The following is a 15,725-nucleotide window of genomic DNA, read 5'->3' as shown; positions in this document are numbered from 1 at the left end:
ACCTACAAATTTGTTGTTTATCTGTGCTGAGGAAAGACAGTGGAGCACCAGCCTCAGTTCAACAGTGAGACCAATATGAGGGGTTTTTTGGTCTGTTTTGTTTCTGTCAACAGACACATTTCCCTCATTACACTTAAATTTTTGTGAGTTATTTTTTGTCATTTTTAAATTTGATCCAACACACATATTTTCTCAAATTGAAAAATTGCATCTCCTCTATAAAGTATTTGCATATTTGGCTGATTGGCGACTTTTATTACTTTGCGTAGAGGAGAAGGTAGTAAAGCTGGTATTCTTCTCTCACCCCAGATGCAGGAGATGGCTTTGCACCACCATCAACAGCAACACCATCACCAGCACCCAGACGGCGCTCATTATGACCCCGCTCGTAACCACCCCCTGATAAACAACTCACCTCCGATACTGCCCAACCCCATGAGCGCACTGTCCCAGCTAAACCCTCAGGTCAGCCGGAGTGCACTGCCTCATGGTTCCCCCTCACCTCCCGGAAGTAAATCGGCCACACCCTCCCCCTCAAGCTCCAATCAGGAAGAGGAGACTGATCCTCACTTGAAGGTACTGATGTGGCAATGCTTCTCTGGCTTGTAGTGAGGGACAGGCCAGGGCTTGGTAGCGCTTCTCTGAGATGGTCCGCATGCTAACTGCAATGCTGAGTTTAACAGTAATACAGTGGTAGCTATGCCTGCGCTTGTTTTATTTGGTTGGCTGGAAAACTAACATGGTTGCACTGTTTTGCTGAAAGTAGATGGAACTGAAGCCGTGTTTTTTTGTATATAATGACATAGTGCAGTTTGATGTCACATTTGAGAAGATATTTGCCTTGAGATATTTAGTTAATGATTGAATTTAAGTGTAGAAACCAACTTGATTTTATGTTATTTTATTAATCGTTTCCTTATTTCTATATTCAGGGCTGCACAATTTAATCAAAAGCAACATTCAGGATTCCAAAATATAGCTCACACTTAAAAGCAACACAATCTTCTCTTGGTCCTTTTGTGCTTGATCATTTTACACTCAGACACATTTCTTTTTCAATTACACATTTGCAATTTGTTGACAATCTATTATCAACATGGTATGTTAGTTGGCTAATTGTCACACATGCTATAAATTCCCTAAAGTAATTCAAGAAATATTATGCATTTTCTGTCTATGATGGACAGACCTCCTTTATTCACGAATCTGAGAAGTATTTTAATGGGTGGATAGTAAAAAACACAAGGTGTTGGCAATCGTATCAATTTTGTCATTTGTTTATCATTTCCTGAGAGCTGTATACAGTCTAAGCTACCACTCCTTCATTTAAATCACTCATTCATTTAAATGAGAGGAGAAGGATACTTGTTATTATGTAAATCTGTAAAACTGCTTTCATAAATTGCCCACCAACCAATGTCTCAGTGGATTTGCTTCATTTTTATCAGGGGAATGTGAATGAGTGTATAATTGAATCTGCCACATCCACTGTGTTTCAGATTCATTGGTGTATGTAAATGCTAGCTCACAGGGATGCACTATTACAAGAAGGGGGATCCTTTAGTTTAAAAAAAAAATCCCTGCCTATACATCTCTGCTTTGCTTCTCTATGTGTATATGAATAAAAATGATTACCATCTCTCCTATCAGTAAGTAATTCCATTTGCTCTCTCCAATTCATTCTGAGACCACATCAAAGCCAGCGCAGATACAGCAGGCGATTTAAAATTCCTTTCACCCCTAGCATGAAAAGTCAGAATTCATGACTTGCTGAACAACTGAAAAATAAAGATTTGAAAAGGTTTGATAAATTCAACTAACAGATGTTATTTTTGAGAAAGTAAGGCAGAAAAAAAGACTGCTATCAACCAGTGTGGCTGTGTACAAGTGTAAAACTGTCGGCGAAACATTGCTGCAATATTCAAACACTGACTACACAGGTGTTGAACAGAGGTATCGAATTAGGGATTTAATGAAGTTTATATGCTTCACCTGGACCCAATGTTACAAGCATCCATCACAGATGCAATTATTCACTCCAAGGTTACAGGTTACCTTAGTGGAATCAGTTCCAGCAGTGTCAATAAGCTGTTTTGTTTTTTTTTGTGTCTTGATGGTCTTCCAGATCACGGGTGAGAAGCGGCCGTCTTCAGAGATGGTGAAGCCCAAGCCCAAACCCCAGAAAAAGAAGAAGAAGAAGGATCCCAATGAGCCTACAAAGCCTGTGTCAGCCTATGCCTTGTTCTTCAGAGATACCCAGGCAGCCATTAAAGGACAGAATCCCAACGCCACCTTTGGAGACGTATCCAAGATTGTAGCCTCCATGTGGGATGGACTGGGAGAGGAGCAGAAACAGGTAGGGAGATAAATATTGGGTAGATATACATTGAGAGTATGGTTTATTTAATGTAAATTGATCTTTGTATTTCAATCAGTTCTATATAACTTTTCAAAGAAGAAGTAACACATTCTTCCTCTTACAAATCACACTCACTGACTTTATGACTCGTCTCTACTGTGCTACTGTCACACTGTGTTTTAATATTCACCATTATCTTGTTATTGGCACTTGTGGCCACAGTGGCCGCTGTACAAGAAAAGTTACATAGTCTTGCTTTTAAAGGGGACATATTATGCACATTTCCAGGTCCATATTTTTATTCCGGGGCTCAAATAGAATAACTTTGCATGATTAACAGTTCAAAAACCTCCTTATTTATCGTAAACTGGCTCTTTATGTAGCCCCTCAGTTCAGCCTCTGTCTGAAACAGGCCGTTTTAGCTCCTGTCTCTGACCTGTCCACTCTGTTCTGATTGGTCAGCTCCTGGAAGCTGCCCCTCGGCAGACTTCTGCCCGGCTCTGAAGGCTACTTAAACAAACAATAGTAGTAGGATTTCACTTCTTTTTCTCATTCTTTACTCAAAATGTCAACTTCTCAAATACATCCTACATCTTGGAAACTTAGCAACAAAGACTACAAAACGGAATTAGGAAAAACATTGCAAACAAAGCATTCAGAGCAGGCTGAAGTCTGGGCTTTTATCTTGCAGGGAGCATTTTTACTTACGTTCACCTCAAGTTTAACATAGACATCCAACATCATAACAGTGTATAAATAACAGAAAATCCCCAAAACAATATGTCCCCTTTAAATGAAAGCAACATTAAAATATGGATGCTTATAAAATTTTGAACCTTTTGCTTGAAATTATTTTTTGTTTCGGTAGGGGTATGTTTAATTTAAGGTGTCAATTACAGTATTTTTACACATTTCCGTAAAAGTGCTAGTATTATGACACTTCACAGCACCTGATAGACCATAGCTGACAAGCCACTACTAGCATGAAATAAGTGTAAAACCACTCCAGCAGCCCATTTTACATTTCTAGGTCATGGTCAAGCAAAAAGGTTCACCACACATACTGTAAATTCTGCAGCTTGAGTATTCACAGCTTGATGAGTCTCTCAGTTGCAACACTGTGGGTAAAGTGATACTCTGATAGTATCTATGTGTATAAATATTCTTTGTATTCTTCTTGTGAAGCTACACAATTTTAACAGGGAAGCTTCTGGTGTTACCTGTCATAATATAAAATAGAAAGCGCTGACTGAAAACTCAAGTCAAGTTGTAACTATTAGCATGCTTTACATATCATATTCTACATACTGTATATGTCACAGGAGCCTATAGAAACGCAATTTTAAGTGTGTTACCAACATAATTTGTTTGTTATATGCTAAACCTGCATAACAATATGTTTTTTTCAGGTAGAATAATGGCGCTGTGCCAGAAAATTATGAAATTTTGTTCTTAAATGAGATAGCAGCCCCCATCTTCCATAATGTCAACTAGCACAAAACATGTAATGGGTAAGCTTTGAAGCTCATCTGAAAACAGTTGCTTTCATGAGTCATTTACCTGATGTCTGCCACGTAGGAACAGTCTTGAGATCTTGTGTATGCTATAAATTAGATTTAGAATCTCTGGAAGAATCTTGTATTTATGACGTGAAAAGTATATATTGAAAGAAGTGAAAAGTTTGGTTCCATCATCTGCAGACATATTTCCAAGAATATTTTCATGAGTCAATTTAATTTTAGTACAGCCTGACCTTTGCATATGTGACTGCAGCAACATTTACTGCAGTTCACAGCGTTTCCGTCCTGCACATTTTCCATTTCATTTTAGCATTCCAGACCAACAGACAAAGTCAAAGGTGTTTCTGTGTGTTTGTGGTAACAAATGATGGTGTGAAATGAATGGAAAACGAGACAGTCTGATGATCATGCGCAGACTCATATTTTTAGAATACCCGTCAGGGCACAGCCTATTGGGTGTCAAATAAAAGCACCTGTCTCCATGACAAAGTGCAGCCCATTCTCCTCAGCCTCAGCCACCGTCGACTAGACCCTATCTAGCACGTGTGTGTTTTTCTCCCACCAAACCTACTTTATACGCTGGACTTTGGAGGCCGTCTGTCCCTTTTATTTGCAGTTAATTTTTGCCGCCTTCACCGGGGCTCTTCACCATGAATCTTCATTTCGCCGCTGACACCCTTGAATGTGAATTCCTCATTTCCTGTCCTTTTATTTATATCTGTTGCCTGGTGATTTGATCATGCTGGGAATACAAGATTAGCAATTGCCTTGTCCTTGGTTTTGCCTCAAGGACATCTGCTCCTGAAATGTTATTGTTTGTGCTTCTTAACCCTTTATGTCCTGGCTTCTTGTTCACCTTAGATTTAGCACTAGATGCAACTCTCTCTCTCTGTCTCTCTCTCTCTCTGTCTCTGTCTCTCTCTTCACCTCTCTCTCTCTCTCTCCCCCTAAATGCATTTATCCTTCACAGTATTACCTGGGAACGGACACGAAACTAACAAAAGGGCAATTCCACCATTAAAAATCCCCCCATTTATTGTGCCATTCCACAGCTAATTTTTTGATTTGTTTATGCATTCATGTGTTTAATCAAACGTGTCACCTCGCTAGACACATAATTAACTTGAGGTAATGATGTCATTATAGAATGAAATGTAGTACCCTGTCTGGGCAATAACGCTGTGATTGCTCTAATTATTCTCAGTGACTAGCGGTGTCACTTACTCCAGCACAACAAACGGATCAACTTGATAACCGTGCATTTATTTGAGTGTAACCAATTCAGCTATTGCATGTTAATACTTATTCAAGTCTTAAAACATTAACATTTCTGTCCATGGTTTCTACAATGACACTGATTAACTCATAACAATAACAACGTATTAAAGCATACTGTATCCACAACTGCTGACTATTAATCTTCAAGTCAAATGCACTTAGAGTGAAAACGGCCAATGACAAGGTCTCATACGTTACTCACTTTCAATATAAAACTTCAATTTATATCTCCCCCTCCTCTTGATCTGTTTTTTCTGTCTATGTTTCTGCTGTAAATTCCTTTTCTTTATTTTTTCCCCTACATTGACTGTCACGTCACCTCTATAGGACCGATGAGGTGTGTTCTACAATGTCACAGTCAGACCCTCTGGAGCCATGCAGGAGCACCAGAATGTAAACACAACCCTTCCCCTACACACAGCTTTGTTTTAACTAGAAGGCGGCCCCTGTTTCCAATTACCTATAGTGCTCCTCGAATATACCATGCAGCAGAATTCACATAAACGCATTAAAGGCAGCGCGTTTTATTGCTGTGTTTTACTGAAGAAACGATCAGAAGTTTTCATTCTTGTGATTCGAGTTCTTTTGTTTTGAGCTTCAGTGCGCATTTTTTCCCCACTTTGCTCGTGTTGTTGTGTATTCTCTGGTGCCGTCCTTGAGTTTGGTAGAACAAAGTCCTTTTTTTAAATCCATGTTTATGTTCATATTTTCTTTTCTGTTAAGATGTTTTCGGAGCTCGCACACCATACAGCGATTTTTAATTCCCGAAGGCCTTTTGCATTATAGTGCAAGATCAATGCGTTATTTGGGCTGTGTTATTCCTCAAGGTGACTACATGTTAAAGCTGGCCCAGAAACACACAACAACATTTTTCTTGTTTTTGTTATTTAAGATTAAGATCAATTTCCAGTTTTAGAGCAGTGGGGAGGAACAGTGATAATGGAGTTGGGGTAGAGAGGGAGGAGAGACCTTAGCTTTATTTAATTGAGTCTGCTGTGTTGGAGTTGTGTGTCGGTGAAAGGTCAGAGATAGAAGGAAAAGAACACTGTCACTTTGTTTAAACAGCAGGCTTTGATATTAAAACTCCTACATACAGGCTAACTTTCAGTATCCATCCAACAGCATCCATCAGTTATCTGCCTCTTTGTCTCCCTTTCACATACACGTCTTTGTTTTTTGTTTGTTTTTAACTCTCCTCTCCTCTCCTCAGCCCTCTTTTTTCACCCCTCTCATATCTCCTCCTGCCTCTCTACTTCCCGTTTGTTTCCTTTCCTCCTCCTCCTCCTCCTCCTCCTCCTCCTCCTCCTCCTCCTCACCGGTCGCTCGGTCTTTCGGTCGTAGGGATAATCACTCCCTTCAGTGTCAGCAGGGTGCGGAGTTATTGTCTCCTGTAATTAACTGGTTATCAAACAAGAACATTTCATTAAGGTACAATTAGGGGCTAATTCAGGCGGGACACCTCTGTGTCAGGATTACGATGGAGGCATATGCTCTCCCCTTGCAGCTTTGTTATTTTTAATTCATACTGACCTGCAGCCTCTGACGGCTTCAATTGCTAATGAATCCACTCACTTTGGAATAATTAGACATCCTTAGGCATGGTAATTTATTTAAAAGTATCCGTCGTTGCGCAAATCATTAGCTGTGTTAAATTAATTTGAAATTAAAGCTGCTGGGAGTAGTTTGGGGTTCATTAAAGAGGCAGCCATGGCTCTATCAATATTTAAGGGGTGAGGGGTAAGGTTGTCACTTTTTTTTTTTTTTTTTTTAAACTTACTTAATAGGGATTATCTGTTGTTATTATGAAAATCTATGGTTTGTTCTCTATTATCAAATTCTTTTCTTGTGTTGTGGATTTGCTAATTGAATCCACTCTTGTTCCCAAAATATCTGAATGTATATTATAGAAGGGAAATAATAATATTGTAAATAGGGATGAGTGAGAGGATAAACATCAGCTGTTTGAGCAAAAGATTGTATCCGTCTTCATCCCGGTTTGTTTGCTGTTCTGTGTGTATGTCTCTGCGTTTGTTTGTTTATTGACTGTATGTGTTAGCGGCTGCCAGCCCATGTGCATTTGGCAACACATGAATGCTTAATGGTTATTCTACCCCACCTCTTTGAAAGAAATGACCCCGTCCATGCAGCCACAGACAGTCCTCTCGCTGAAGATCAGTAATTACCCACAACGTTCACACATACAAACTCTCTCTCTCTCTCTTCGTATTAAAATGCTCCAGAGAGGAGCCGCGATTTGAGTCTTCCTCATCGATTTAAGGGTGGACTTTTTGCGACTTGTTTTCCCCGCATCAAACAGCCAGTGGCAGCTATAAAGAGCTTGTGAGTGACATGTGATGACATTAACTCAAATTCCCTGTCTTAACGCATCATTTGAGGTGCATTCAGAAGGCTTGAGATTGCCTGTTTGCTACTGCTGTTTTGAATCCTTTTTATTTTTTTTTCCACATCTGAATGATTTGCTGGGACATCAGCTCTGATTAAGAGATGAGCAACAGCCTTAATAGAGGAAGAGTCTGAAAAGCAGTACACAAAGTGACAAACAGCTTCTCTCCTCTCATTTAGCTCCATAATATTTCAGACTCCATTTTCACGTTATTGCGCACGAGCTTTCTTGACATTTTTTATGGGTATTTTAAAGAAATGAATGATTCAAATGCAGCAACATCATACAGATGGGTCAAATCTCCTTCACTTGATAACTGTGCAATGAATGTATTTGATATGTTTTTCATCACCCAGCACACTGCCGGGTCACACAATCACACCATGACTCCCAAAATCTCATCCACAACAGTCAGTGTGGATCACAGGGTCATTTTAGCCTTTGGCATCACCTTGTAATCAATTGTTGTTGTTGTTGTGTTTGCTCCTGCAGAGCTACAAGAGGAAAACAGAGGCTGCTAAGAAGGAGTACCTGAAAGCCCTGGCCGCCTACAGAGCCAGTCTGGTTTCCAAGGTAACGGCGGGGGTCACATCTTTGATATACATGGGTCAGCAGCGATATAAGGGATGATAAATTAGACAGAGAAATTCCTCTCACTCTTATTCCAAGGAAAGGGTCCACTTGCTGCACTGAGGGGTTAGGATGTTTGTGCATGTGTGCATGTGTGTGGCTGTGTGTGTGTGCTCAGAGGAGAACAGTGAAAATTAGGCCTCAAACACACCTGATTTGCAACCTGGGGAGAAATGAAAAGTAACAGTACATGTGTGTGTGTGTGTGTATGTGTGTGTTTGAGCGCTCATCAGTGTGCACATGTAAGAGTAGAGAAGTGGACATTACCCATGATTTGCTGTCCACCTGGCGTTTCTGTCCTCCCTGATGGCTCACTAATGTGTTGGCTGAGGTTTACTCACACCTACTGCTCTCTCTTTGCTGCAGGTTACTCCAGTTCAGCCTCAGAACATTGACACATTTGTATCCATGTTTGTATAAAAACCCCACATTGAAGAAGCTTGTAGAACACTTCCCCCCCCCTACATCATCTTACATCTGCAAGGCTTCTACAATGGTTATCTCAGAGCAGGGGAGCTTCAATCGCTTCAGTCTGTCGGCGCACTGCATTTCATTTCTCTGTTTCTGCATTGTTTTCGAAACACAACTCTAAATTGCATTAGCATATACCAAGCTCCTCCTCTTCCCCCTCCCTCCCCCTCCCGTCCTCCTTCCTACCCTCCGCACAGCGCCACATTTCCTCTCATGCTCATGGGCCGAAAACAAGCACCTTGATTAAGGCATGAATAGTTAATTCATCAGCCTCTTCACTGTGGCATACTTCCAACTAAAAGGACTATTCTCATCTCTTGTCTTTGGTGCAATTAGACATTCATGTCAGAGCGCCTATACAGAGGCTTGATTGATACTATACGTTGGTAGATTGCCAGTCAAAAAAACTGACTGACAAAAATAAACCTGCACATCAGCGCACACTCATTCAGGATCAGCCAATCTGAATGCGAGGCTGAATCTCATGATTCAACACGACTCTCTTTTTTTAATTACCAATGAAGGAGTCTTTTCAAATGGAGGAATTGGAGGTAATTGGAGCATCATTTGAAGGATTCACATCTTCAGCGTGCACCTGTTGCCTTTTTGTTTTGTGACGCATGTCAGTTTGTTTAGGAGAAGAAGAAAAAAACAGAAGTTTGATTGCTACCCACTGTATGCCATGGTACTCTTGTATTCATTTGAATCCAAAAGGTCCAAACACAAAATGTGATTTGAAAAAATCTTAATAAAAAAAGCTTACACTATGTAGGAAATTTCACTGATTTTTATAATTTAATAAATGTGTCAATCCATATAAACTCTCTTTTACTGTATATAATTTTCCTCTGATGGATATGAAATCAGTTAACTGAGTTTTTCCCCCCTTAAAGTAAAATAAGGTGCAACAAATCATGTTCATCCTCTTACTCTTTCCCTCTCCCCTCACACAATTTCTTCAGTATTTCATTTTCCACTTGGCCCTGCAAATGTATCTGTCCCTCTGCTTTATCCGTCCCTCCACCCCATTCCATTGATTATTTCATGGGTTCAGAGGGATGGATGTGAGCCATTACTAAATAGCAGACCACCACACATCACTCCAGCCAGCTTGACAGTTAATGAGAAACACTGGATGTATTTCATACATACGCCACTGCATGAAAGGAATGGAGACAGAAAGACCTGCAGAATAAATGTGTGGGTGTGTGTGTGTGTGTCTCGTCTCTAACAGAGGTTTGTGTGGAATAAATAAAGAAAAAAAGTAGAACAAAGCGAGATCATGTGTAGAATTAGCCACAACGGCTAAACATACTCAAAGTGAATAGTATAGAATTAATGCGCATTGTTCAGCATGTAAAATACAGTATGCACTACCACTTATGATTAGATTTTCACATCAAACAAAAGTTTCTTGGAAGCTCTGATGCTTTCCTCTTTAAGTCTTTCGCTAGAAATTTTTATCATGAATGAAATTCATTTAAATAATTATCTTTGAATTAGAATTTGCCAATGCCAGCTGCTGCTCTCATACTGCCTCATTGTCATATTTTTTTTAAACTTCCCCTGAGAGGGTTGTCTTTATAGGAATGATAAGACACAAAGAATTATGTGACAGTTTTAACGACGTAGTGACCATCAACGCCCATACTTAATGTCTATGCTGTATGCACACTCAGATCTATCGCTGACTAAAATTGCGTACTGCTGACATTGCACATACTAAAATTTATATGACAATGTTATGCTATTAGTATGTAGTATAAACAATTTGGATACATGGTCACAATACTGGCTACACTGTTTGCAATTTTATTTTATTGGAAGTGCAGTGCAAAAGTACAACTGTGGCTTTATATCAAAGGTGAGACAATCTTACAATCACCACTTGAACATTTAATGAATAAGAACTGAAATGCAAAAGGTTTAATAATCAGGTTCTTACTATCACATAAACCCTTCAGCAAGTTGCACACTGTTAATGTTTCAGTGAATACTTGATTTATCCCTAAAAGATAGTTCCGGTTTATTACATCTTGGGTCTTGTTTTTGTAGGTTTGGTTTTTGTTTTTGATGGTTATGATAACATCATGCTCACCAAAGTAATTGCGGAGGTTTGGAAATACGACAACATCAATAAAACTAAGTCATCCAGGGCAAGAAAGATGAGCGATCAGACAATTTAGTTAGATTGTCTAACTCACTTTATATGGAGGTAAATCTGAGAGTGAGCACATCTGGAATGTCAGTAATAATCCCTCATTGCACAATGAAAACTGTCTGTGCACACAACTACAGAAAGAGGATTGTTGTGATTAACTGGAGTTATCCTTTAAGGATTAAGGTATTATTGCAATGAGTGTGAAAATTTTCCTCTTTTCTCTATAGACATATAATGACCCTGTGGAGACAAAAAGTGCCCAAACAGGCCAGGCTTCTCCACATATGATGCCAGCCAACCAACCCCTGTACAGCGTGCCACCCCCTCCACAGCCGTCATCGCCCTACCTGGGACCCGGCGCCTTCCCTCTCACCGACCTGCAGAGCTACGCAGGACACGCCCCTCGCCACACCCTGTCGCAGACGCTCAGCCAATCGCAGATGCTGCCCAGCATTAGTGCCTCTCCCCCCTCCTCCTTCCAGATCAGCCCACCCCTTCACCCCCACCAGCAGCTCTCCCTGCACCAGAGCTCGCTCCTCAACCAGCCTATCCGCATGCAGCAGGTCCAGTCCCAGCCAATCATCTCTCACCAGATGGGGCTGCAGGCCTCTCTTCACTCCCCTCCTCCTGGGCAGCAGGTAGCTAACTGAGATACAGTCGCCTCTCTAAAATGTTTTTTTTCTTTAAGATGTTGGCTAAAGTATAAATTGTCATTAATTCTCTGTCTTTCGTCAGGGGTTTCCCCACCTCCAGTCAGAGTATCAGAAGAGCATTGGGGGTTCCCAGTCTCCAGGAGCTCCTGGCCCAGGTCCGGGCCCCGGAGTGGCTCAGAGCCATGACTGGGACAGTGAATACTGCAATCGGGAGTGTGGCAACCACTGCAGGTCAGTGGAAACACACAAGACAGTTTTATTTATATGTTTTTGTAGTATATAGGCTAGAAAGACATTTAGAACGGAGACAGTACATTTTCTTCAACCAAATGAACATTTCTTTTCCTGTTTGACGTATTTACCCTAAATAAAAGCCCAAATAACCACGATTATGTGACTCCATTACTACCTTTTTACATTTTACTCCAGATTTTCACATTGATACTGTCAGAAAGATATGATACAATCCCAGACTTAAACTAGAGCTCCCTCAGAAATAAGCATATATAGTCATGTCAGACGTCTCTCCTACTGCTTTCACAATGTAAGTGTTGAAAATTGTCAGCTCCATTCCAGTGAGACAGGGGAGACAGCTGGAGAGGTAATGGTGAGATAATAGAGCTTGTCATGTGTTTGTCAGACAGCGGTAAAAAACAGATGTTCCTAACACAAGTTTTCACTGTTGTTGGACTAAACGCTTTGGCAGGCTGTTCAGTCCTGCAGCACTGGAAGATATTGTAAGTCTATAGTAGTGCTAGTCATGCTAAAGTACTAAGAAATGTTTGGTTTATTTACAGGGATTGGTTAGAATAAGTTATGAGAATCAGCTTTAAAGCATAAATGGTGGCCTTCAGGGAATACATATATGCAATCAGAGGAAAATACTTTATATTTTTCTCTTTTATATTTGGAATCCTTCTCCTCTTTGCTGCTGTTGTTTCTTCGTATGTAATCTAACCCGTGCCCATTTGTTTTTGTCTTTTTTTCCTCCAGTGGCAGCATGATAGGCAGGGACAAGCCACTCTACCTCACCTGAAACTGAAGATCATACTCTGTCGACAAATACGACACCGAGGAGTCTACTCTCACCCCTCACATCCCTCCTCCATTCTCCTCACCCCTACCCTCCCCCCTCCCCCTCCTCCCCCTCCCAAACCTTCTTCTGATGCACACACTTACATACAGTGCACACGTAACATACATGTACATACATACACATACAAACACACACACACACACACACATTCCACCTCTCAAACACCATGACCACCACCACCACCTTTTTTTGTCAGTGTAACTATTATTTCTCTCAGTTTTAGAGGAATTTGTGACCAGAGTTTTTTGACTAGATGACTACTGTCTGTACCACTTAATGTATTAGCGGTCCTCTTGCTGTTTAAATTTGCCAAGCACTTATAAAGCCCCCCTCCTGCTCCCCCCTCCCTCCCCCCCTCCCTCTTTCTGAGTTGTGTGTCTCTTCGCCCGCTCTGATACAGGCTGCGCTGTAGAGCACTCCTCTTTGTGTCACCATCAGAGTCCCCTCAGGGACCCCATCCAGCTTTAATTAGAATGAGAAGAAAAAAAATACTCTTTCTCTTCTTTAATCATCTTAATTTCTTTTTGTGTTTTTTTTTTTTCCTTTCTGTTGTGTTGTTGTTGCTGTTTTATTTATTTCTGGCTTGCAAAATTGTTTCTTTTTTTTTTTTTTTTTTTTTTGCCAATAAGCGGTGGGCCCTGTACTGTAGAGAAATATTAACTTCTAGTAGGTTCAGCGCAGGCCTTGATGTTATGGTAGCTTTGCTTAAGGGCCTGCAAATTAATACAAAAAGCTGGGATGGGGAAGAGAAACAAAACAAAAGAATCTTTTTTTAATATTAAAGACCTGTTGAGGTCTACTGAGCTGTCACAGTGTGATTGTAAATATCACTTTTATGGGATCAAATTGGGAATTGAAAGTCCAGATAGATTTGTTTCTTCTTTAATATTACATGTAAGTCATTTTGTGTGTGTGTGTGTGTGTGTGTGCGTGCGTGCGTGCGTGTATGTCTGGACGTTAGAATGTAGCCCATTCATGACGCGTGCAGTTGAGTGTGTATGTGTGTATGCACGCGGACACACACTTGCGTGCAAGAGTGTCTCAGTGTTCGAGTCTTTCTCGTGAATTTTAACAGCCTTGTGCAGCTGGATTTCAGAAGAGTATTTCACACTCTCGTTCTTGCATTAAATCTGTGCTCACTGGTGTGTTTTTTCCAATAAAGTTCAATCTAAAACTGAATACACAATATGTGTCCTGCAGATCATTAAATGGAAAGAGCCAGGTGAGAAATAGAGAGGAAAGAGAGAAAGAAACGGTGTGAGATAAAATGAGATATAATGTTGCAGGTAAAAAAAAAAAAAAAAAAAAAAAAAAAAGATATTGCCTCAAAATGCCCCCCCCTCTCGCCCCCCACCCTCCCTTTTCTTATTTTGTCTGACCATAATGTCAATTTTGTCTCCTCAACATGCAGAAGTGAAGTAATGAAATATGTGAATGGAGCCATCACATCCACATTACAGTGATTTTTATAAGTTTCTAGTTGGTGTTTGGTTGTGTTGATCTCATCTTTTTAACTTTTGTGTGATTAACAGAAATGCATTTTGCTGACAGACATGTTTTTATCTCCTTACTGTAGCATAATTTCAGTTTTAGTTGTTACAGAACTATAACATTTTAATTTGTGTAAAAAAAAAAAAAACCCTGCCAATTGTAGTTATTTTATTTGTAAAGCCAGTAATGATAAATATTTTAAATGGTTATCAATATATTGTTTTCGCTAGTTGCCCATCAGCCATTTGACAGGTTTTCTTATTTATGAAAGAAATTAAATCACTTTTGCTTCTTACAATGGAGGTGTATTTTTATTATTATTTTATTGTTTTCTTTTCTCTTTGGTTTGATAAAAATGATGATGACCACAACAATGATTATTTCTTTATTTTTTACATTTTAGATGCTGCTCCTTTCTTTCCTTACCAGCAGCATCTCTTTGTGTCACAATGCTTCTTTTATTTCAAACCAGCATAATAAAAAAAAAGTTTAAAAGTGATAATGCCTGATGCCTTTTAATTTCTCTGCAGACATTTTGTCCCCTTCCTAATGAGATGATCACACCTTTTTTTTAAAAAAAAAGATAATCATTGTTTTAAAGATACACCAACACCCCCGACTTACTGTACCTTACAGTGAATTTGCACTTAAGAGGTCGCATTTGTATCCTATATTTATATTTAGCACAGGGCTCTGGACTCCGATGGCATTAGCTAATTAGCCATGGTTACAGTGTACACCAGCCAGCGCGAATATTGCCAGTAAACTATCTTAACAAACAAGAGAGCAGATGCGAGAAGACGTTTGCTTTGCTTGTGAAAGTGTGCATCGTAGGCGTCTAGTGTGAGATAAAGAGAACAGAAAAATGCAATGTGCACACAAACTCAGGCAACCGTCCAAGTACTGATTTTACCCCAATTGCACACAAGTCTTCTTCGACACTTTCTGAGAGAGAGAGAGATTGAAATAGAACCGTCACGATCCCTCCATTCAATGTTTTATTCATTTTACGTCTGCCTGCCGTCTCTTCTTCAGTAGTATTGAATTGGCAAATAGATCATTATTGGACAATTGGAAAACCTGCCACTTTGTGATATGACACACATTATATGAAAATCACAGTCATACATTCTTAATGCAATGCCAGATAAAAGAGGTTTTGGGTGCAGCCACACAGCCTTGTCTCTGTCTGTGCCTTTTGTGTACATGTGCGGTGTGTTTGTATGAATATATGCTTGTGTGTTGTGTTTTTTCCCCCTTCTTTTCTGTGTTTGGGTGTTGCCTCTCCTCTTTAGCTGCTGGGGTATTTGTTCATATGGCAACAATAGTCCATTTCTTTCTTATTTTAGACAAAATAGCTTTTCCTTTACATTCTCACCGCCATCCACAGAAGTGCTGGCAGTCATTGTCTATAGTAATACTGTAGTAAATACTGCAAGAAAACAGTATAAATTTGACACCTCTGTCAGCGCACTTAATCCCATCCCCCGTCTCAGAGTCAAAGTCATGAGGCCAACAGAGAATGAAACGCTACAATTTATGGTGGAGGATGCCATTGAGAGGAGGTGAATGCAGCAGTCTTGTTGGTTTCCATAGATTTGAAAAGACAACTGCAGCAGCAAAGTGGATGACATCAGTAATAGGAAATTGGTTGAGAAAGAT

General features: G+C 40.0%; 1 protein-coding gene across 3 annotated transcripts in view; it reads left to right on the top strand.

The window, feature by feature from the left end:
• tox2 (TOX high mobility group box family member 2) overlaps window positions 1–12,637 on the top strand; it is a 95,650-nt gene extending 83,013 nt beyond the window's left edge. Inside the window, exons 5-10 of one of the 3 annotated variants that reach the window (XM_044350123.1) lie at window positions 310–576; window positions 2,126–2,356; window positions 8,054–8,134; window positions 11,051–11,461; window positions 11,559–11,707; window positions 12,470–12,637. In XM_044350123.1, the coding sequence (XP_044206058.1) occupies window positions 310–576; window positions 2,126–2,356; window positions 8,054–8,134; window positions 11,051–11,461; window positions 11,559–11,707; window positions 12,470–12,512 (1,182 nt within the window). In that variant the 3' untranslated portion in view covers window positions 12,513–12,637. Of the gene's footprint in view, window positions 1–309; window positions 577–2,113; window positions 2,357–8,053; window positions 8,135–11,050; window positions 11,462–11,558; window positions 11,708–12,469 lie in introns of all 3 variants that reach the window. The other 2 variants (XM_044350122.1, XM_044350124.1) reach the window with 2 other exon arrangements.
• Window positions 12,638–15,725: the final 3,088 nt, after the last annotated feature.

This window comes from Thunnus albacares, chromosome 4 (assembly GCF_914725855.1).
Source record: "Thunnus albacares chromosome 4, fThuAlb1.1, whole genome shotgun sequence".
Lineage (NCBI taxonomy): Eukaryota > Metazoa > Chordata > Actinopteri > Scombriformes > Scombridae > Thunnus > Thunnus albacares.
This window is presented reverse-complemented; position numbering and strand designations above follow the sequence as displayed.